At 42.8% G+C, this 21,247-nt stretch overlaps 1 protein-coding gene across 4 annotated transcripts in view; it reads left to right on the top strand.

The window, feature by feature from the left end:
• The window catches only part of LOC148817518 (polyhomeotic-like protein 2), a 91,815-nt gene extending 71,930 nt beyond the window's left edge, over positions 1–19,885 (top strand). For 2 of the 4 annotated variants that reach the window (XM_088938081.1, XM_088938082.1), the window contains exons 9-16: positions 2,615–3,018; positions 4,007–4,172; positions 11,220–11,431; positions 12,799–12,931; positions 14,940–15,060; positions 16,292–16,433; positions 17,136–17,424; positions 17,944–19,885. In XM_088938081.1, coding sequence (XP_088794207.1) covers positions 2,615–3,018; positions 4,007–4,172; positions 11,220–11,431; positions 12,799–12,931; positions 14,940–15,060; positions 16,292–16,433; positions 17,136–17,424; positions 17,944–18,098 — 1,622 coding nt within the window. In that variant the 3' untranslated portion in view covers positions 18,099–19,885. Of the gene's footprint in view, positions 1–2,614; positions 3,019–4,006; positions 4,173–9,271; positions 9,810–9,930; positions 10,035–11,219; positions 11,432–12,798; positions 12,932–14,939; positions 15,061–16,291; positions 16,434–17,135; positions 17,425–17,943 lie in introns of those variants that run through there. The other 2 variants (XM_088938083.1, XM_088938085.1) reach the window with 2 other exon arrangements.
• Positions 19,886–21,247: the final 1,362 nt, after the last annotated feature.

Here is a 21,247-nt window from a genome sequence, read left to right as displayed (position 1 = left end):
CTTCAGGGAGCACATGAGTCACAACTGACAGCTATCAGCTGCTTTTCTGAAAAAGAAAATTAATTTCTCTTATTGTTGCCCATGCCAGCATTTACCAGCTTGGTTTAGACACACTTGTCAGCATTAAACCACAGGCAACCATAAAACTTCCAAGTTTATTTCTAGGACTTTTTCCAACAAAAGTGAAGGTCCAGCCTTAAAACTTGGACTGATGTAATGATTATAAAGAGCAATTGTTTATAGAAATTAGTTCTCTATGGCCACATTTTGGTCTTAGTTTTAGTTAAAACTATCTTTTTACATTCAGTTAACTGGCCATTAACTCAGGTTAATGAGTAATCAGGCAGTTGACTAGTATGAAAATGCTAGTCAACTAAGAATGATCCAAGGATATAATTTCTTAGTAGCCAGCATATCAGTTTCAACAGCATGTTAATTATTACAAAGTTCCTTTGCAGTTATGTACAAAAAGATGACCTATAGACATCAGGGTGGTGCAGTGGCTCTGTGGCGCAGGATCTGTGCCTGTGGCCGGAAAGTTGCCGGTTCATATCCCGTGGCCGGCAGAGGAATCCTACTCCATTGGGCCCCTGAGCAAGGCCCTTAACCCCAACTGCTCCAGGGGCGCTGTACAATGGCTGACCCTGCGCTCTGACTCCAAGCTTCTCTCCCTGTCTGTGTGTCTGTGTCTCATGGAGAGCAAGCTGGGGTATGTGAAAAGACAAATTCCTAATGCAAGAAATTGTATAAGTCATCATATCTTATCTTATCACTATTAATCTTCCTTCAAAAGATGAACATTGTAAAGATCTCACCAGAACTTTCAAGCAGAAGCTTGAAGCAGAATGCACCTGGAAGCAAAGTTATTTTGCACCACACAATGCATGTTAATTGTTCCTATCCGTCTGCTGACCTTGTTCCTTCCAAAGCAATCCTGACACTTTACCACATAGACAATGATTGCAGCCCTAGCTCCAATGCAAGGACTGGATTTTTTACTTTTTTTGTTTAACAGTGGGTTCCGTGTAACACTCCACTGAACAGTCAGAGAAAATATTCCAGAAATATGCAGGAATTCCTATCTGAAAGGCAGATTCATCCTCAGTGAAGGGGACATTGTGGTCTGCTCTAGAATTATGTCAGGAATGTTTGAGAATAGGGAACTGGGATGGGGGTTCATCAGCAAGGCAATAAGAGCAGCCCTTGGAACTTGGTGTTTATTTACATGGTTCCACTTACCGGGCTTTATGGCTTTGGCCTCAGAGCAGCTCATTGTTTTTTCTACAAACACCTGACAGCAGCAGTCAGATCTTGACTGATGAGCTGTGGTGAAAAGTTGCCCCTTGAGCTGCTGAAATGTTTGAGCTCAGGTAACGATGTCTTTCTCAGATGTGCCAGTGCTTACAAGAAGAGCCAAGCCACTTTGAAAAGTACTGTCAACGGCTGTTAAAAAAAAACCTCAAAGCAGTTTTGGGTGTAAAAGCCATTAATGAATGTTGCTGTCCATGTGATTCAGAACTCAACAAATTTCTAGTCGTTGTCATCTTACTCTGACTCCTCTGTGCATTTTAGTGTTTTCTTTCCTTCATTTCAGTCAACACTGAAATTATGTGATCTCACATGGTGGTATCCAAAATGTTTTAACCTCCTATCAAGCAAAAAGTCAGACACCCTTGCTTAATCTTATGTGCTTATGGATACAGTAACATTAAATTGAGAGCTAGTCATTCTGAACATGTCAAGGACAATTTATCACATGAGTTGTTGTTACAAGGATGAACGGTACAATTGATAGAGCTTTTTCGCTCTTGGGGGAAATCTGTCCTCCACCTTTGTGAAAGTCAAAAATGGAAGTGCAATAATAAAGGAGACAAATGTAGCAAGGAAAATGTAGTTATGGAAAAGAGAATATAATATAATGTTGTAATTAATTGTATGATATAAGTTTATTATTGAATTACTTAATTATAATTTTAGAAACAAACCTGAAATTTTGAGACAGAAAACGTAGAGAATACCTCTATAAGTTTTTCCTATGGTAAGACTCTTGTAAGGTGATTTAAAGTTTGTAAAGCACAGTACAATTATGGTAAAGTACAAGTAATGGGAAAACATCCATCCATCCATTTTCTGTTTCTTCCAATACTTCCTGTTTCTGCCATAAGGAAGGGTACACCCTGGACAAGATACTGGTCCATCAAAGGGCACACAGACACAGACACGCAGACTCACACCAGGTTTTCCCAGTTTTCCCAGAACATGTTTAACCTACCAGTATGTTTTTGGACTGTGGAAGGAAACCAGAGCACCTGCAGAAAGCCCATGTGAACATGGGGAGAACTATATAATTTCAAAATTTCAAGAAATATCAACTCCACACGAACAGCACCCCAAGTCTGGAATCAAACTCAGGGCTCCAGCACTCCATGGCAGCAATGCAAACCACTGCATCACCATGCAGCCCTTATGGAAACATTAGAAATGAAAATTCATAGTATAAACATTTAAAACTCATGGGCAACTGAACAAAATGCAATGCACACAGAATAAAAACTTGTGAACGTCACCCTTCAGCTGTTCTCATCAACAAATCCTGTCTGTGTGTTTGTTCCAGCCTACACCCAAATCCAGCCTCACCAGCTCATTCAGCACCAGCAGCACAAGCAGCACCAGTTTGTGATCCAGCAGCAATCCCAGCTCCCCCAGAGAAGCCAGGCCCAGCTCCTGCACACGGCCTCCATCCAGCCCCAGCTCCAGACGCAGGCCCAACCAGTGCAGGCCCTCACCATCCAGCCAGCCCTGGCCACTCAGTCCCAGAGCCAGCAATGCTCCATCCCCGTCCTGCCCAAACCTCCTGCCCACCAGGCCCCTGCACCGAACCAGCAGGCCACCATTTTCCACTCCACGGTGAGCCCCCAGAATGGACATCCCACAGCAATGAACCAGGCGGCCCATCCTAAACCCCAGCCTGTCCAGCTGGCTGCGGTCAACCTCCAGATCCAGCCAGCGCCCAACACGGTAAGAGTTACATTGCTGCGGCAAGCAATACCAAAAAGATTAACTGTCCCCTTCAATTCTCAACAACATTCTACATTGTTATTTAGTGCTATTTTGAATCAATGAAACAGTCAGGTATGGGACTTTAAAATGAAGTAACAGGCCTGTGTTCTCATGTGACGCAGGATTTGTCTTCTTACATGGTCTGCGGCAACACAAGTCTGGGATTGTTAAAAGGGATTACAGTGTAGATGAAAACGGGACCTTTTCTCAAAAAAATTTTAAAGACCCAACAACTCAGTGATTGAAGTCAAGACTGGGTTAATCATAAGATCAAGACAGGCTTTAACAAAAGAAGCAACTGTAAGGAATAGGTCTATTCCATGCTGAAAAGAGAAGAGAGGAAACAATGTTTCAGCTATGGAGCCTTCTTTGGTTTTATCTTCAGCAAAGATAAAATAGCATGGGAAAACAAAAGCCAGGAGAGAGGAGGAGGTGGGAGCAGGGGAGAGGCAGAGTGGCCAATCAATTTGTAGGTTTCGTTTCACACCTCTGCTCACCTGTCTCGAACTCGCACCACTTGATTGGCCACTCTGCCTCTCCCCTGCTCCCCCCTCCTCCTCTCTCCAGGCTTTTGTTTTCCCATACTATTTTATCTTTGCTGACTGCCCTATCTTTCTTACACCCGAAGAAGGCTCCACAGCTGAAATGTTGTGTTTCCCATCTTCTCTTTTCCCATCTTTACTTGTTCCTTTGCAGCCTACACGTGCTGATGCAGCTACCCACCTGAGCGACTGTAAGGGATGACAGGCATATTGTCTTTAAAGAACATATAGCTTGTAAAGCTCCAGGAAAGAAGGCATTAAATCATTAAAGACTAAAAAAAGCTGAACGAAACTTTTGTTGCCAGCAGGGGGCTATTTGTTACTCTCGCAGAGACGGCAGAACTTCTCGAAAGTGTACGCTGTCCCCATTCCTCGCCTCACTCCTTTCTCTCGTGTACTATTAGGCAACCCGGCCTGTCCAGGATAGTGCGACTAAAGACAAGGCAGCTCCAGCAGCAAGCAGGGAGACATCTCAGGCCACCACCCCCCAGCAACCGGCTTCCGCTGCAACCCTGACCATAGCCACCACTGAGCAGCGCAAGACCGACACCAACAAGCCCGTGGCGCCAGGTACTCCTTTTGGTTCCCAAGAACGGCTACAGATTGCCCAGATGGGTAGAGAAAGGATCTGGAACACTACTGCACCCCTCCATATTATAATGAGCATTCATCAGTAACAGTTGACCGTGCCTGCAGTCTAAATATTAGCCTTTTGATAGATCTGATAGATAGTGTCAGCAGCTATAAGAAAGTTTTTGCATGAGAAACTTTGCTGCTGACTGCAATGTGGCAAGGTGCAGTACATGCACAGACATTTTGAGTTTTGCCCTTCTTCTCAGTGACACAACTCCCCCTTGACTTGTACGTATAATGCTTAGGGTTTTGTGTTAAAGACATTTTTAAATTAGATTATGCATTTTTATATGTGTGAAGTTTTTTAAAGTATTTAAGAGTGCTTAATATTATTTTTACACAGGCATACATATTTAGGGTATAATGGGTACAATGTTTTATTACTGTACAAAGAGAAGCCAGAGCAATCATACCTTTCATGATTCATGGTTTGTACTACACTAAACAAAACTGACACACATTTTTATTCCACACAACCTGATTTTGTTCTGAAAGATGATGGGTAGATTCACTTTTCATTTTTAATATGAAAAATGTCTCACAAAGCCCCTTTCCAGATCAAATTGTTCTGCTTTGCTTGCTTTTCTACCATGATACCATGATGTGCATAACTACATGTGAGTACTTTTCTCACATTAACGGTTGTAATCTGTGCATTTAAATATTTGGTGAGAAAACATGCATCAGAGTTAAGTAAATCACATGGCACAGTCAATCACTGTGACTCTACTGCATTATGTATATTGCATGTGGGAAATATACCGTCTAAAACCATGGGGGAAGAGAACAGGAGATCAACAGATCTGTGTCAGCAGGCTTAGCAAGGCCACATATATTTCCTCCTTTACAAAAAAAGAACCCATATTTTTTAAACTAATTTTTAGAACATTTGTTCCACATAAATCCATATGTATCCTACATATCTGTACATATTCTATATCAATATAAATACTGGACACACATTATCTATTGTATTATTAATAAGCCATCATTCTTACATGTTCACTGAGAATAAAGTGCTAGATCAATATTCAAACTAATTATGCTCTGGAACTGGAGCATAAAAGAAATATAGCTGTGCTCTCCAAGAGGGGAAAATATAATTTAACCTTCCTCTGAAAAGACCAGAATGTATACCTGCAATGTAATTTCTCACACTTCCAGATGCATCTTACTCATTGACTATAAATCAATGCATTTCAAAACAGTGAACAAGTACAGATCAGAAGCTGATTCCTATCTTTGGGTTCACATAGAATAGTAACAATTTAAGCAAATACAGCAATGTGGACAGCGCAGACAGATGATGGGAAAGCGCTGTCCAAGGCTTGGTTTTCAAACTGGAGAGCTCCAGCCCTGTGCGTAGCCCTCAGACGGACTGCCTGAGCCAAGCCTGGCCTGATAAGCTGGGAGCACAGTGGCCATTACGTCACTGCCATCTGTATGGCCGCCAGCCGGCAGACCCACAAAGGCTTCCCTTGCACCCCTCTCTCTCCCCTCAAGCGGAAGAGTGAATCCGTCACGCCCCAGTATCCATTGTCCGGCCCCAGCGACTGCGAGACAGCGACAGCAGTGGCTTTAATTAGGGGAAAGGGGATTCTGCTTTGTTAGTCCCAAAAGGCGGGGGAATAAAGGTGGGCAAACTGGGCTTCCCTGGCAGGTGCATCTCGGAAGATCAACAATAAAGAGACTGCCATTTTACAAACAGCACAGCTTAAAACATCACTACCATCACTCAGATGCATTGAGGCAGTGAAAAACAGACATTTGATACCAACTATATCTGATGTTCAGTACAGGATTCAAAAAGAGTGAATCCAGTCTTGAGTGCTAGCTAGTCTCCCTGCCTGCATGCATTTAATTGTTCTCATGCACATTATGGAGTAAGATAGTCGGGGAGTTCAGTACTGCGTGTCAGCAGATTACTTCTATGGGGGAATATTTAGAAATAGGAAGAAAAACAATGAATAGAATAAAGAGAACTTCATATCAGAGTCAGTCACCCCCCAAAGAAGTTAACACTTATAATAGAGCCACTTTTACACACACATTACAGTACATTAGCAACGAACCACATGTGTCCTTGTAAAGACACTCACTGACTCACTTCAAGGAAAGTTAGCATGATACAACGGGCCGTGCCAAGGTCCGAGGTGGTCAGGAGCTGCTCAGCGGATTGAGCACCATATTACAGCACTAGCAAGAATGATTTCTTTCTGCATTCCTTTTTCTTTTCTGTTAGTACCAAGACCCTACAGCAGCAGATGCTGCTGACTAAGAGCAAACAGAAGACCAGAGTATTTGAATGCTGGAATATCCCACTTATCCAAAAGGTTCTCTTAATATGTGAGCAGTGTAAAAAAAACCAGTGGTAGATACATTTAGCTGTGCAACACACACCGTGAAGCACATTAATATTCTTTTTTTCTATGTGGGAAGACAATAAATGAAATATGTTTGTATCTAATCATTTGAACAGTGGCAGAATCTGAGGCCCTGACTTACCTAAAGTTTAAGTGTAAATATTTAATTACTACTAAATCCATCCATCCATTTTCAGTGACACCTTAGTAAAGGGTGACCATATAGTCTTTACTTATCACACTTTTTTTAAAATGTAAAGAACATGTTATGGCCTTTCTTTTGAAAGAAAATAATAGAAAAGAGTGCTGCTCTAGTACACAAGTACACAGTAAGTACAGGAGCAAAGAGGAAAAACTGAATGCAATAAACAGAATAATTTAAAAATGCTAGTTTAAGTCAAAGTAATTGTGCAATTACAAAGCTGAAAAACTATTGAAACCCCACTAAATTCTCAAGGAATGAGAACCCGTTTGGCTAGTGTATTCTCCCTGGGGTTCACGATTTCTGATTCTTTTACCTCACTGGTAACTTGCTCCATCGCCTTCAGCTTAGAGCCAAAACGTCATGTGAAAAAATCATCAGGGAATAAACAACTTGTTTTGCAACTCTGCACATCACAAATGATTAAGTTCAGAATACTTATGCTTTTAATTAAATATTATGTCTATAATCCCTCAGCAAATTAGACTATCAGTGCAATCTGCTTAGCAAACAGCTCTGGCTACCTGTGAGCTGGTACATTTTATTGTTTCTGTTTCTTGTAAAATTAAATATGTAAAACCATAAAGCTTTTCTTTATGAGCGGAATTGGGGGTGTTAGTGCATAGCCTAATCGCACTCCTCACTACTGAATTCAAACTAAATGGAACAAGATCTCTTTGATGTTTAAAAATCAAACTTATGCCTTCAGTTACATATTTCCCTCCCTACAAATAAAACTTTTTAACAGGTTTCCTGTGGCCTAAACAAATTTCTGTCAGTCCAGAACTTAATTGGTTTGCAAATCACACAATGGCCTTATTATCACAGAGGGCTTTTTAAGTGTCATGTTTGCTAGAATTCCCTTGGGATTCCACAGCATATCTCACACCTGTCTTGAGGTTTTAAATGAGCCCCCTGTATTTGTGGGGTAGGATCATTTTACCATAGTTTACCATATTGATAATCTACACCATCATTGTTCTTGTGAAGCTAAATTCTTCGGTTAAGTTTGGGATATTTAAGAATGGTTTGGCAAGCATTGTTGCAGAAGAATAAATGGTCACGCAAAACAATGCCATTCATCTCAGCCAGTATCCATAAAAAGCTTATTTAAATGCATTGTGAATTGATGCTTCTGAATATTGCATTTAGGGAGTTTCAAAATACTGTACATTATGGACGTTTTAAACAGTGTATTGTGTTAAATACACTTACAAGCACAACACTGGAATTTGATCTTTGAAAAGTTTTAAATCAGGCTTATGCTACACCATACCAATTTATACCGCGATATAATTTACAACTAAGTTGCCTTTTTAACATTGGCGATGTAAGCGCCTTGACCATAATTTCTCTTGTGATGAGCAAGAGGTAAGCCCTGCCGAGAAAGCAGGTTTTAGCTGCTGTAGTAGCTGATGTGTTTTGCCTCGTTCTTTAACGCTTGAGAATTAGGTACAGAACCACGAGAGCAAAAAGCCGTGAGCTATTGTCATTTTAGGAAAGAAAACGAGGGCTGGAGTGGAAACGAGATGAAGAGATAGTGGGAGGAAGCGCACACATAGGAAGTGAGTAACTAGCTGAAGAAGAAAATCTGGTTTCAGAGTGTTTCAGGGTTGATGTAAAAATACAACTTCTGCGCTCTCTCTGTAAAGTTTCGATATAGGAAGGTTTCTCAAGCTACAGCGATCACTTAATCCCTAGTAAACTTCATAGTGCTATTTCAGCTTTGTTATCATACCAGGAACTACTGTAAATCACTGCTTTCACGAAATGCACAAGGTCTATTTCGCCCGAATGATGGGCAAAGTTTATCCTTCTTTGCATTTTAGGACACGCCGTTAAGAACGTACAAAACCAGCTATACCCTATTAAAATTCACTACCGGGGAAAACCCTTTCATGAATTTTAGTTTTAGCTTTATAATGTAACGTGCATAACTTGTTCCATCTTTCCCCCCCTAAGCCAGCTGTTCGATTAACTGAATTCCGTTTCCAGTAAACGCGAATGCTCTAAAATACTGTGAGGTCATCCATTGTCAATTTACAAGCTAATGCCCATTAATTACATTTATTTTCTCGGGGTGGTAGGGTTTGTGTGTGTGTGTGTGGGGGGGGGGGGGTAGAAGCAGGATAAAAACGCCACGTATCTTTGGTTACCAACCGTTTAAATCATTGTACGTGTAACGCGACAAATAAGATTTTTTTTTAACTATGTGGGTGTTAGCGTGCCTACGCTGAGAAAACAGAAAAAAAAAAACATCCCAATGAATTTTCTCAGCTGCTCTTTTGAGACGGTCGGGCAGCTCTCTCCCCCGCCTCCCATGCCTTTGACATCTATCTAAGCCCAGCCAGCGGCGTCCTCCAATCAGAGCGCCGGCTGCCGACCAAGGCGCGTCCCTATTGGCTGGCGTGAGCTGCGCAGCGGGCCAATAAGCGGCCCTCGACGTTTCCTACTCAGTTCCCTCATACAAAGAGGATTAGAGAGTGTGTGTTTCTCGGGTTGGTGCGGGCAGGCTCGTCTAAAACAAACACAAATAAGGGTGGAAAAAAAAAAAGTTTGGGGGGCCCTTCCGTCTTCTCCTTTAACGGCGTTTGTGCGGCCAAGGGAAGATGAGAGCGCTTGCCTGCGGAATATCGTGCTCAAAGTTTCGGGCCGCTGGTGTGCTTCTCCCGATCTAACCCTACGCTGCAAAGAATAAAGATTTCTTCTTTTGGGGGAGAATTACTGAACGGAACAAAGGCGTGTGCTGCTGCTGCTATTGCCCAGTGTATTGTTAGATCCTGCACTTATGCAGCCCTGGGTTTTCTGTTTTCGGAGAACAATCGCGTTGCAGCTTACTTAACTCCAAGCAGGGGGGGCAAACGGGTTGGTATTTTCTCTCCCACCCCCCCCTACCACCACCCCCGTCTTTTTTTTTGTAATAAAAAAAACCGCCGATGTAAAATAACCGAATCTGACTTTTCGCGTCCGCTCTTTGCCGAGCTCGACCGACACAAAGGAAGGCACGGGGTAAGTTGCTTGCCTGCGCGCAAGTTGGGTTTTCTCGTTCCGTCGCCGTCCGTGCGGTAAAGGAAGCGAGCGCCTCTTTGTAACGCGGCGATCGCGGCCGCAGGGGGAGGAAAAGTGGAGAACGAGCAGCAGGACAAGTGAATGCGCTCCTGGAGTTGCAGCTTGCGGGGCTGCCTAGGCATGAGCAGTCGATAAGTTGGCGGAGAGGCTTATCGGCAGTGAACGGTGCGCGTTTGACTCTCAGTAGCCGACTTGTGTTGGAACTGCTCGCCCGCATTCCTCCAACAAACGTCCTTGTCATTTTGAAGCGGTTATTTCGTTTTCCCTCGGAAGTCGGCGATCGGATAAATACAGCTATTTCACGAGGGGGCACGCAGCTCACTTGATGACTGTGCTTCAACGGTGCACAAGTGTGGATGTCAAACGTAAACAACGATGATTATGTAATGACGCCTTTAACATCCATAAATCGTTTAAAGGTCGAGAGAATGAAAGGGCATTCACCTGCCGGGGGTGCATTTTTAAACGTGGGCACGTTGATGTTTTCCTTTGAATCTAATACAAACATTGAATGTCCATGCACTTGGTGGGGAATGTTGGAAGCAAATGTTAACAGCTGTTCAAGGATACGTGTCCAGCGTTTCATCTTTTAGATTTATTGCATGTTTGTTTTCATTTGTGTAAACGTGCAAGTGTGCTTCCATTTTATATTTAGCTTAAAAGTGGTTACAGTTTCTCGTTTTTTCTATCCAGAGTGGTAAGGCCTAAGATCATGTCCCCTGAGGCAGGATAACACGGGAGACATTTCTCGAGACAGAAACGGTGCTCTGTATTGTAAAGAGTGGAGCACAGATGGTTACATTCATCCAGATCAGATTTGTAAAAATATTAAATACAAATCAGGCGTGAAAGTATTTTAAAAATGTAAGGTTTAAAACTGGATAGCTAATTTACATGAGTGCATTTCTAATAACAATACCTTTAGTTTGATATTCTCCTGGTTTGCTCCTAAATGAAACTTAGGTCAAGGTTAAAGAAGGGAAAACCCAATGTGGGCTGAATAGCTTTGATATTCTACAAACATTTAGCCTCCTGATCAACCAGGTATCCACCACCTGTGGTCTTAATGGCTGAGATGCTCATCAGGTTGATATCTCTTGTAAAGCACGTCTTAAGATTTAATGGTCCTCACGTGGATTTAGATGATAGAAATTAGTCAGGAAGGTTTTTCAGTTTGATTTAGGCCTCAAAGGCAAACAGGAGGTGTGAGTTTGCAAGAGCAAAAGTGCTTAAATGAAGGCCTTGGATTTTAAATACATGTGTCAATGCATCGTAAAGTGTGAAACTGCTTCTTTGCGGTGGCCGACAGGAAGAGGCTGTTAAAATCCTGGGTTTTGTCTGTGCCCGCAGGTAGAGGCACTGCCGAGAGGGTGAATGTGAAGTCAGGTGTGGTTGGCTCTCCTCCAGCCATGACCTCAGGAAACGGGAACAACGCGCCAACCGTGACCGGCAGCACGCCCCAGAACGGCGAGAACAAGCCCCCCCAGGCCATCGTCAAACCCCAGATCCTCACCCACGTCATCGAGGGCTTCGTCATCCAGGAGGGAGCCGAGCCTTTCCCTGTGAGTGCCCGCCCGCCCGCCGTGTGGCACCCGAGAGGCTCAGAGACCTGGTCTGCCTTGGCAGTCACTCTCATCACTGGCACCCAGAGGCTCCGTCCTTGAGAGCCTCATTCAATTCCCACGGGCCACAGGCTCCCCCACCCATCGCTGGTTACACAAGTAGAGTGTTTAGGGTATCCTACTGCACAGGGGTGATTTTGCCTGGGGTGTACAAGATACACTGTCAAAGCTCCAGGCTTCTTGAGCTGAAAGCAAGCACCTTTCTGTGCAGAACTCTCCTCGACAGTCACAGAACCACAGCAGTAAAACGCACGCCACAAGGCCTTCACTCATCAACTCCAGTCAGTCTTTGCTTCCTGAACAAATCAGACCCCTCTGCGCAGTGTACAATCACCCAGTTCCTCAATTAGGATCCACTTTCACTTCCCATTATTCAAAGTCCTATGTCCTATGAAAGCAATGTGACATTTCAACACTTCCATACATCATCCAAGTGGTTATGAAACATTCAGACTAGACAGGATCTTGATTTCTATTTATTTAATGCAATAATTGTTATTGCATGAGAAAGTATCAGCTATGAATACAGCTAGTATTTGAGAATAGCAAAATTGCTCATTTGAGTTTTATAGGTCATTTAATATACTGTTGAGCACTCTGGCCTTCTTGGTTAAACAAGTGTCATCTGTAGCTCTGGGTTGAGAGCAGGGAGTTCTTCACAATAGCGGTTAATGTACCATCTGTATCAAACACCTCTTCTGAATGGAATGCACTGCCACCTAGTGGCGACGCAGGGGGCCAATATTCATGCATCCGCGTCCAAAGCAAGAAAAGGAAATTTTCTCTCAGTCCTTCAGCTCAGCTCCAGGCATGGGTGAGGGGCAGTGCCAGTCTGCTAAGGGGTGATGCAGAGGAAGCGATTACTGCTGTAAGATGTCAAGATTTCTACAGCTGGCCTCCCTCCCAGAACAGAGCCTTTGAAACAAGGTTGTGCAGCTGCCTGCTGGCTATGTTAGGAAGAGAGCCTGATGGAGGAGACGGGACCCAGAGCTCCTGGCTGTTACAGCTCTCCAGCTGCTGTAGACCGAGAGGGTGAACTGTACGTGCACATGCTGCCTGTAAGCTAAAGCAAATTGCCTTGGCAAGTGTAAATACAAAGTGCCAGAGGAGGAAGTCAATCCCTGTTTAGAAACACACAAAAAACCTCTTCTATACTTAATTCCCTCCTGTCAGCAAGCACAGTCTGAGGATCACCATCTTACAGTGTGCGCCTGTGTACTTTGGGAAGCCACTGCTGGGTCATCCTGCTGTAAGCGGAGTCTGGAGGCGCATGTACACTTCACAGTTGCCGCTGTTTGTGCACCCAGGTGGGACGTCCTCCCCTGCTGATCGAGAACCTCAAGAAACAGAAGCAGCAGCTGCAGTCGGACCCCGAGAAGACCCCGCAAAGCAACCCCCCCAACACTACAGATTCGGAGATGGAGGATCTTACACAGCAAGGTAGGATCTCGCTGTACACGCGCTTGTTTCAGCTGCGGCCTAACGAGCGCCTGACATGGGAGGTGTGGTGTAATGCCAGGCTTGTCCTGGTGGAGTTCAGACGAGTATTGACCGGGTGGTCAGATTTCGAGTTGTGGCATACGTCCTGATCACTGGATTGCATTTGCGCAGTGCGGCCAAAATGGGTTTCCGGGAATAAAAAAAGGCAAAGCCTCTTAGAAGAGAAATTCACCTTTCCCTTTTTACAGGTCAGATCAGTGGTGCTGTAACTTTAGTCATATTTGTGAGCAATGCAGTTCACTCCTACTGCTTCAGTAAACTCTCTACAGTATAAACAGGTCTCCAGGTCATCGTCATTAAAGAGTATGTGTTCTCCTTTAACTTGCATGGTAAGATATGTTGCAAACCATAGTTTTTTCTGGGACTTCCTTCAGTGATATATTCACAGCACATCCAAGTGGTAGATTTACTTACTGCATTTAGCATTGTGAAGACCATAAATGCCAGTACTTAAGACTTCTGCTGTCATTTAGTAGTGTGATAGAGTATAACAGAAAACTTCTGACTCGCACTCTTTTTTTGTTGAAAATGGTTGATTTACACGTGTAAAATTCAGTGGAATGCTGCCCACACACAGTGACTAAATTTCTATATCTAGAGTCTCACAACAGCTGCCACAACCACGTTACCCAAAGGTGTAGAGAGGGGATTAGTTCTGCTCAAGTCACTGAATTTTAAATGCAAAAATGCTCTCAAAAAAATATGCCTTTGCACGTTATTTTGTGAACACAGGACACCAAAAACCTAGACATACTGTACAGGAAGTACTGTCTCTTTAAAAGAAAAGGTAAATGGTCTTTGTATAAACAAGAAATCTGGAAATTAGAGTGAGATAACTAGTTGAGAAAAGGAATACCCCTAATGGCTTTATACATTGTATTTTTATTAAGAATTCTGCTACTTATTTTGGTGGAATAAACCATTTTGATATTTTTCTATTTACCATTAATGATTTGCATAAATTATTTCACTTTTCCCCCTAACATTTTTCTAATTTGCATTAGTTCTAATATAGTAGACATTGCCAATCAGAATGGGATAAAGATAGCAGGGATAAAAAACTGGACGTTTCAAAGGGAACTAAATTTCATCGATGTTAGTAGATTCAGAACTGCACTGTAGAGGTTTACAGTCATGAATCAGGCTTTAAAACACAAATGTGCGCACAACAGAATAATTTAAAATCCAATTAATCTGTTAAAGTTTTAATACCACGCAGAAAATGGAATGAAGAAACGGTTTTGGTTGCTTGGCCTCTTTCGAATGCGACACTTCTTTCAGCTTTTCAGTGTGGAATTCTTTCACCCCTTCCAATGCAGATGACACACACGGACATAGCTCCCACCTTAAACTGGTGCAGCTGAGCACATGACCGGTGTGCAACACCACAGACTTCACTAAAAGCATGCAGACATCAAGTGTACAGAACCACCTGGAGACAAATGTTTCTCAATCCAATATTAAAAGTTACCTAAGGGTCTTCTTTAGAATCAGCAATGAAACAAGCCAGAAGACACAGGTGGAAGCTACTGCATTTGAAACTGAGAGCAGGAGACATGGTTTTACTCAGAGTCATGGGAGTCTGATGCGACCAAACCACCCACAGAGGTGAAGCTGGTACCAAGGATTCTTTCAAGTAATGTCTGGTTGAGATCAGGTTTAAGGTAGTTTTTATTTATGGATTAGACCATTAAGATAGATAGTGGCAATAGATGGTCTCTAAATACCAAACTAGAGGTAAATGACAGAAGGCCCGTCATTCTTATTTCCTATATCAAGGTCTGATTTTAAGCTGCTTGTTCGTTGTTCACTGTGCCTGAACAGAAATGTTTTTGTCCCTCCAGCACCTGACACACACCCCAATTCGAGAGCCTTTGGTTTTAAATGTTCTGCATTTCTTCTGAGTTCCCCTCTGCTGCGCTCTCTCAGGGCTGTCTTTACTTTCTAGAATTAAAAGACCAGGAGGAAGATGCCGAGCCCAAGCTGAAGTGTGAGCTCTGCGGACGGGTTGACTTTGCTTACAAGTTCAAGCGGTCAAAGAGATTTTGCTCCATGGCTTGTGCAAAGAGGTACATCGCTTAGGTTTACAGTTGTATTAAACAGGGCACTCTATCTGTTACACTTAAAAAAACCCTTTGAGGACACTGGGGGGGGGGGGGTATTTATTCCCGTTAATGTAGACTGTTTTGAAATAATGATTAAATGATATAAGATAACAGCATACAATAAGGGACTGTTGTTATATTACCCAAGTAGATGATCAGGCTAGAGCTGAGAAACAGCATTTCCTCTGGATTTCCAGCAGTAAAATCCAGTGGAGCAAATCAGATGAAGGAGAAAGGATGCTACAAGAGAAAACCATTGACTCCAACAATCCAAACTGTTCTTGGTACTGTAAGCGTTTTATCCCCAGGGATTCTGAAGGGCCTTTTCGTTGGTGGTCTTTTTTTTCTTTACAAATCCAGTAAGCAGAGCTGTTGGAGTCTTTTGGGTAATGGCTTAAGTTATGGTCTGTAAACTGTAAACCATATACAGTTCAGAAGGAATTGAAACAGGAGCCAGAGCACAGCTGGTGCATGCTGTTACCCACACTGGCATCCTGTAACTTTTATACTCTACAGTGTTATGAATTTTGATCTCTCTTTTTTTTCCATCAAATTATATTCTTTCCTTTGTGGGAAAGCTTGGCAGTATTGCTCCTGGGGATTCAGGTTGGGGTTGTTCTTGTTTATAAGTGTATGTGGGTGGAAAGAACCACAGATGCAAAAGCTAACTAACTGAGCTGGAGTTAAATTAAAGCAGATGTTAGGTGAATTCTGCCTTTCTTTTTCTTCTCACTCAGATGACCACTAAAAAGGCCTGCTGGAACAGTGGCATGTCTCCCCACCCTCTCTTTCCAAACCTCCATTTTTTTTATTTATTTTTTTAGTTTTGTTTCCATCCAACCAAAGTGTCATTTGACATTTTCCTTAAGCCACAAGACCACACAGGCCTGCATGAGAGGGGTAACTGTACTACTCATTTTTTTAACATGTTCTTACCACCAGTTTAGGAGATAAAAGCAAAAGGAAATAAAATTGGGTTTTCAACTCTATTGTACCAAAATCTCTCAAGACATGCCTCCTTTATTGATCTTTGTAAGATCTGTACTCCAGACATTTTCCATCTTGCTGGCCTGACCTTTCAAGCGCTTGCAGCAGAAACCTGGGGATGAGAATGTTTCACAACATAAGAGTTGCTTCATTGATTAAGAATGTCTTAAAACTGTGAAAGCACTGAGCTTCCTCTGGTCTTTGTCAGATATAACGTGGGATGCACGAAGCGCGTAGGCTTGTTCCACCCCGACAGAAGTAAAAACGCAAAGTCAGACGGACCAAAACACCGCCGGCGAAGGTCACGCAAGGGCAGTCTGCAGAATCTGAACAAGGAGACCAAGAAACAGGTGACACCCGCAGCAAAAGACCGATGTCCTTTTCCTACCTGGGTTGCCCAGTTCTTAGATCTCCCCCACTGATACACCTATAGAGCATCAACACTGAGCAAAGAGCGCATAGATAAGTACGACTACAGTTTGTACTGTATATGCAATGTTCTGCTGCAAGTTACAGATTTCAACACAAGTTATTTGAATGAATGCATGAGTCCTTGACTTAATATTACAAGATTTAATATGTTACATGTTACATACCCTTTATATAGCAAGTAATCAGTAAGCACATTATGGAAACGCCTCTGTACAGATGTTCTGTTCACCTGTTTAGGATAGGCATCCTATGCATAACATTCTTAAATTCTGTGGGTAAGTCTAAAGGGATTAGTAGTAAAATCTGAAAATGAAGGAACAACTGTCTAATTAGTACTATCAAATATTAGGTTGGTGTTGGAAGGAATATCAGACTTTGTCATTAAACCTTTGTTTTATTCCAACTCTGAGGAAATAATTAGCCTGTAACTCCTGCTCCGCCCTCATGTACCTACAGTAGTTATTTTCTCTTTGTTCTTCTTGGTGTGGATTCATACGTGTAGCATTAATCTAGAGGTGTTTTGCATGTTGACAAATTGCACGCGCTGCCCGCAGAAGCCCGCGCAAGCGAGATCTCCCCGCGGTGTAGTGGGCTTGACGGCGCCTTTGTCTGTGTTGCAGCAAGCGCCCACACCCCTGCAGTCGCTGGGCGGCTCCGTGTCCTCGCCTCTCCCCTCGCACCCCAGCCAGGGCGAGTCCAGCCAGTGCTCGGACATCTCCAGCTACGAGGAGCCCCCCTCGCCCCTCTCGGCCGCCAGCTCGGGGGCCCCCAGGCGCCCAGGCGACAGGGGCCCCGACGCCCCCGAGGGCCATGCCCGGGAGCTGCCTCTGCTCACGCAGCACTTCCTCCCCAGCGACCCCACCAAGTGGAACGTGGAGGACGTGTACGAGTTCATCCGCTCGCTGCCAGGTCAGTCAGTCCCCCCCCCCAAAGACATAAGGACCCTCGTGTGGAAATCTTTTTCCATTGATCTCTCTTCCGCGACTGAAATTGCACGTGTAGAGCTAGTCAATCAAATAGTTCTTAGGACTCAGATCTAAGCGGGACCAAATCTGGTGATGCCTTTTTATAGCACGGTTCTATTTTTAGTTAAAAAAAAATCGACAACTCAAATGAGTCATTTGTCATCTGCAAGAGCTCATTATCCCCAGACAAGTAAGCAGGATTTCCATTTATTTACGTTACAGCGCAAGATGTTGCCACTGTACTGCCAATCTGTCTTCCTTTGATGTCTACACTAATGCATTTTAAAGAAACTGTGCTAAGCTATTGTTGATCAAGATGGATTTTATATTCATTGCTTCTCAATATCTGCCTTATCACAGCAGACTCTGCTCCAAACAATTGCTAGACTCGCCTGCTTGTTGAAGCTAGATAAGACACACAAAAAAAAAACCTAACTCTATGACCTCCTCTGTTGAGCTGCAGGCTGCCAGGAGATAGCAGACGAGTTCCGATCACAGGAGATCGATGGCCAGGCCATGCTGCTGCTCAAGGAGGACCACCTGATGAGCGCCATGAACATTAAGCTGGGACCGGCGCTGAAGATCTACGCCCGGATTAATATGCTCAAGGACTCCTAGCCGAATCTGGGCTGGGGGCCGAGAGGGTGGGCCGCCTGCCTCCTCCACAATACAGAACTACACTGAACGGCCAGGGTGGTCCCAAAACCGTTTCTACTGCTGCGGAAATCTCAACCAGGTTGAAAGCTTTTCCTGTCGGCTCTTGGCAGGTGGCACGGTGCTAACCTGAAGAGATGCATGACCGTTAGTATCTCTTTTGGACACCTGAGCTCCTGAAGTTCCGTACTGGTGATCTACAGCTGTGAACTCTTTCCAGATGGACATACAGGAACTAATTAATCAGATTAGTGGGTTGTTTTGGACCTACTGCACAAGGAGCATCGGAAGGAACTAAAACTACTTCACTGGTTTCTGGCAACAAGGGCTCTGGTGTGATTTCTTAAGCCATTGCCAATAAGAACTGGGGTGAGGGAAATGGGGACAGGTCCCTGGAATTTGCAGATGGGCTTTTTGTTTCTTTAAATGATATTTAATTTGACTTCCCTGAAAAGGAGGACGACATGAATAATTATAAGCCGAACGGGTTCCACGGTGAAGAGTTTCGCCTGATAAATTGGTGCTACTTGATGGTGTTGTGGAAAGCAAATGTCTAGCGAGGGTGCTGTTCAGCAGCAGCTGTAACATTGCCCTGGCCTCACTGTGTAAAAGGGTGCTCAAGAATGATAACCTGTTGTCACGATAGTACAGCGACCGGTAAAGCAGTAATCATGCATTAGTTCATGGAGAACTAATTCTTCATTTGCTACAAAAAAATGCTTAGTTCAAGCCTCTTTGCAATTCAGAAAAGTCCCTTTCCTACATATAGCATTTTTTTTAAGCAGACACCACAATGGGGCACAAATTGAGAAGCACAATAATTTATATTACTGCATCTCTTAATGCTGTCCTGTTTTTCTTCCTCACCATAACCCTTTTTGGTGCATGTGAAACACTCTTATTAAATTAAATGCTGGTTTCCAAAGATAATGCATGAATTGCGTCCAACAAGGATTCATTTACTTTTTTTTTCTTGATGCATTTCAGAATAAACAAAGTTCAAATCATTCTCAATTTGTCATTCACCATCACTGGGTCACTCGGCAGCCTTGTTGCCTCATCCAGAGGGTCACCCTCTTCTGTGCCTCAGTAATCCATCCCTTCAGTGGTTGCTACAGCTTCACAAGGAACTTGATAAAACAAGGCATTATCCAAAACATCAATACACATCCTTCATACTTAAGCAGCAGAATAGTGGCACTAACACAACTTAGAAATTCAAAACAGCAACTTCGTAAAAACAACTGTCCAGTACACAGAAGCCTATTCCTTTCCTTATTTACATTAAAAAGAAATGTAAATAACCATTTACCATCCCTGCAAAACTGCAGAAGTTAAGACTGTTAACTGTGTACACAGGTAAAATGTACTTATCGGGCATTTACGTGCTGAAGTCACCTTTTGTATGAACACAAAACTGTGATTTGTATTTTTTTTTTAGGAAAAACAAGTTGACAGTGAGAACTCATGGAAGTGTTCTTTTCGTGTTTAAAAGAGTTTTGTCTTGCAGTCCAGTCCGAAGCAGGTTATAGCTTGGAGAGTCTGAGCAATGCGATGTGGTGAATACCTCTGATTTACTCTAGGGACCCAAACTCATCCTCTGTGTCCATGTGTAGACTCCTTGTTTATATAGTGAGGGGTCACCTAGTGTGCTTTTGTTGGGTTTTTTAATGTGAGAATTGTTACAATCTGTATTTATCTAAAGGATAGTCCTGTAATATAACTTTTTTTACTTGAATAAAAAAAAGAAATATATTGCCTTTTTTCTGTAGAGGGTAGAGAGCTGACACCCCCAGCCCCTCTGTACTCCACTATTTTATTCACTGGTGTGCCAACCAACAGTATCTGGGAAGGTCGTGCTGCATTATGGTAGGGCTCTTCTGTGATCATTACCAGAAGAGTTTGTGGTGAGACTCTGAGACTAGGACTGAAGACGTCCCCTATGAAATATTCATTAGTTTTCCCTCTAACTCGGTGGAGCAAAGCTCAGTATTTCAAACCTTAATACCACTATGCTGTTTATAAATCCCTCCCGTTAATTTATTTGTAAAATCTGGAACAAAAACATACTCTGGACTGAACCTAGAGCGGTAGAAGACCAGTCAGATACTGTACTCCTTTAAGCCTTAGGATGTACATCTGCAGGCTAAAAAAACTACACCTTCTGAACAGAGAAGACTGCTTGAATCGGGTGTCCTTCTGTTCAAAATGCTCCAAGATATTGAGAAACTGCATATTTGATTACTTCAAGATTAAAAGTGAAATACAAACCACACAAAGCAGAAATTAGAAGTGCAATCAGAAAATATGGAATGTAAAGGCTTGTTCAAGAGGTGCATTTTATACAGAGAAAAGAGTACGTACAAAAATAGTTGTGGGTGTTTGGAATAATGTACCCAATCTTTGCTTTACTCTGGGATTGTGCAAAAAACGCCAGGGTAGATAATCTTAAATAGCAGTTGTCAAACGGGCTTTTTACAAACCAATGCGTCTTCTTATTTGTAACCTATTTTTTTTTAAAAAAACTTCTAAACACCAAAAAGCACTGCGTTATTTGTCGATCAAATTGCCTAACAAAATCTCTTTACGATAAAAAAAATGCAATAATGACGGATAATTATAGCAATGAAAAACTAAAACCGGGTACAAAATAAAGCACACAAAAACGCTGATTTTATTGAAAGACTCTGGGAGAGCTACTGTGAGGGTAAATAGTTTTCGACATCATACAGTGTACAGCCCACAGCACGTCGGTAATCCTGAAGATGTTCAAAGGGCAGTCAAATTAACAATGAGGGAAAAGACGTCACTATCGGAAACTACTGAAGAAAATGTTCTAATACACTTAAAACGTTAAAGTCGACTGACTAACAAACTGGCATAATAGCACTGCTGCCGCATTTCTGGCTATTGATACCTGTACGTACTGTACAGTACGCAGCTCTCACGTTTGCTCTCTATTCACCTTCCCCTATTCTTCTGCAGGTGCTCTGAATTTATCTCATCAACCCAAAACATGTAGTTGAGGTTTGACTGGAAGTGGCAGATCCATATTATTCCCACTGCTGGTGCACTGTTTAAACATTCGTAATTTCTTTTGAAATCAACCCCCC

This window comes from Atractosteus spatula, chromosome 20 (assembly GCF_055471065.1).
Source record: "Atractosteus spatula isolate fAtrSpa1 chromosome 20, fAtrSpa1.hap1, whole genome shotgun sequence".
NCBI classification, from domain to species: domain Eukaryota; kingdom Metazoa; phylum Chordata; class Actinopteri; order Semionotiformes; family Lepisosteidae; genus Atractosteus; species Atractosteus spatula.
This window is presented reverse-complemented; position numbering and strand designations above follow the sequence as displayed.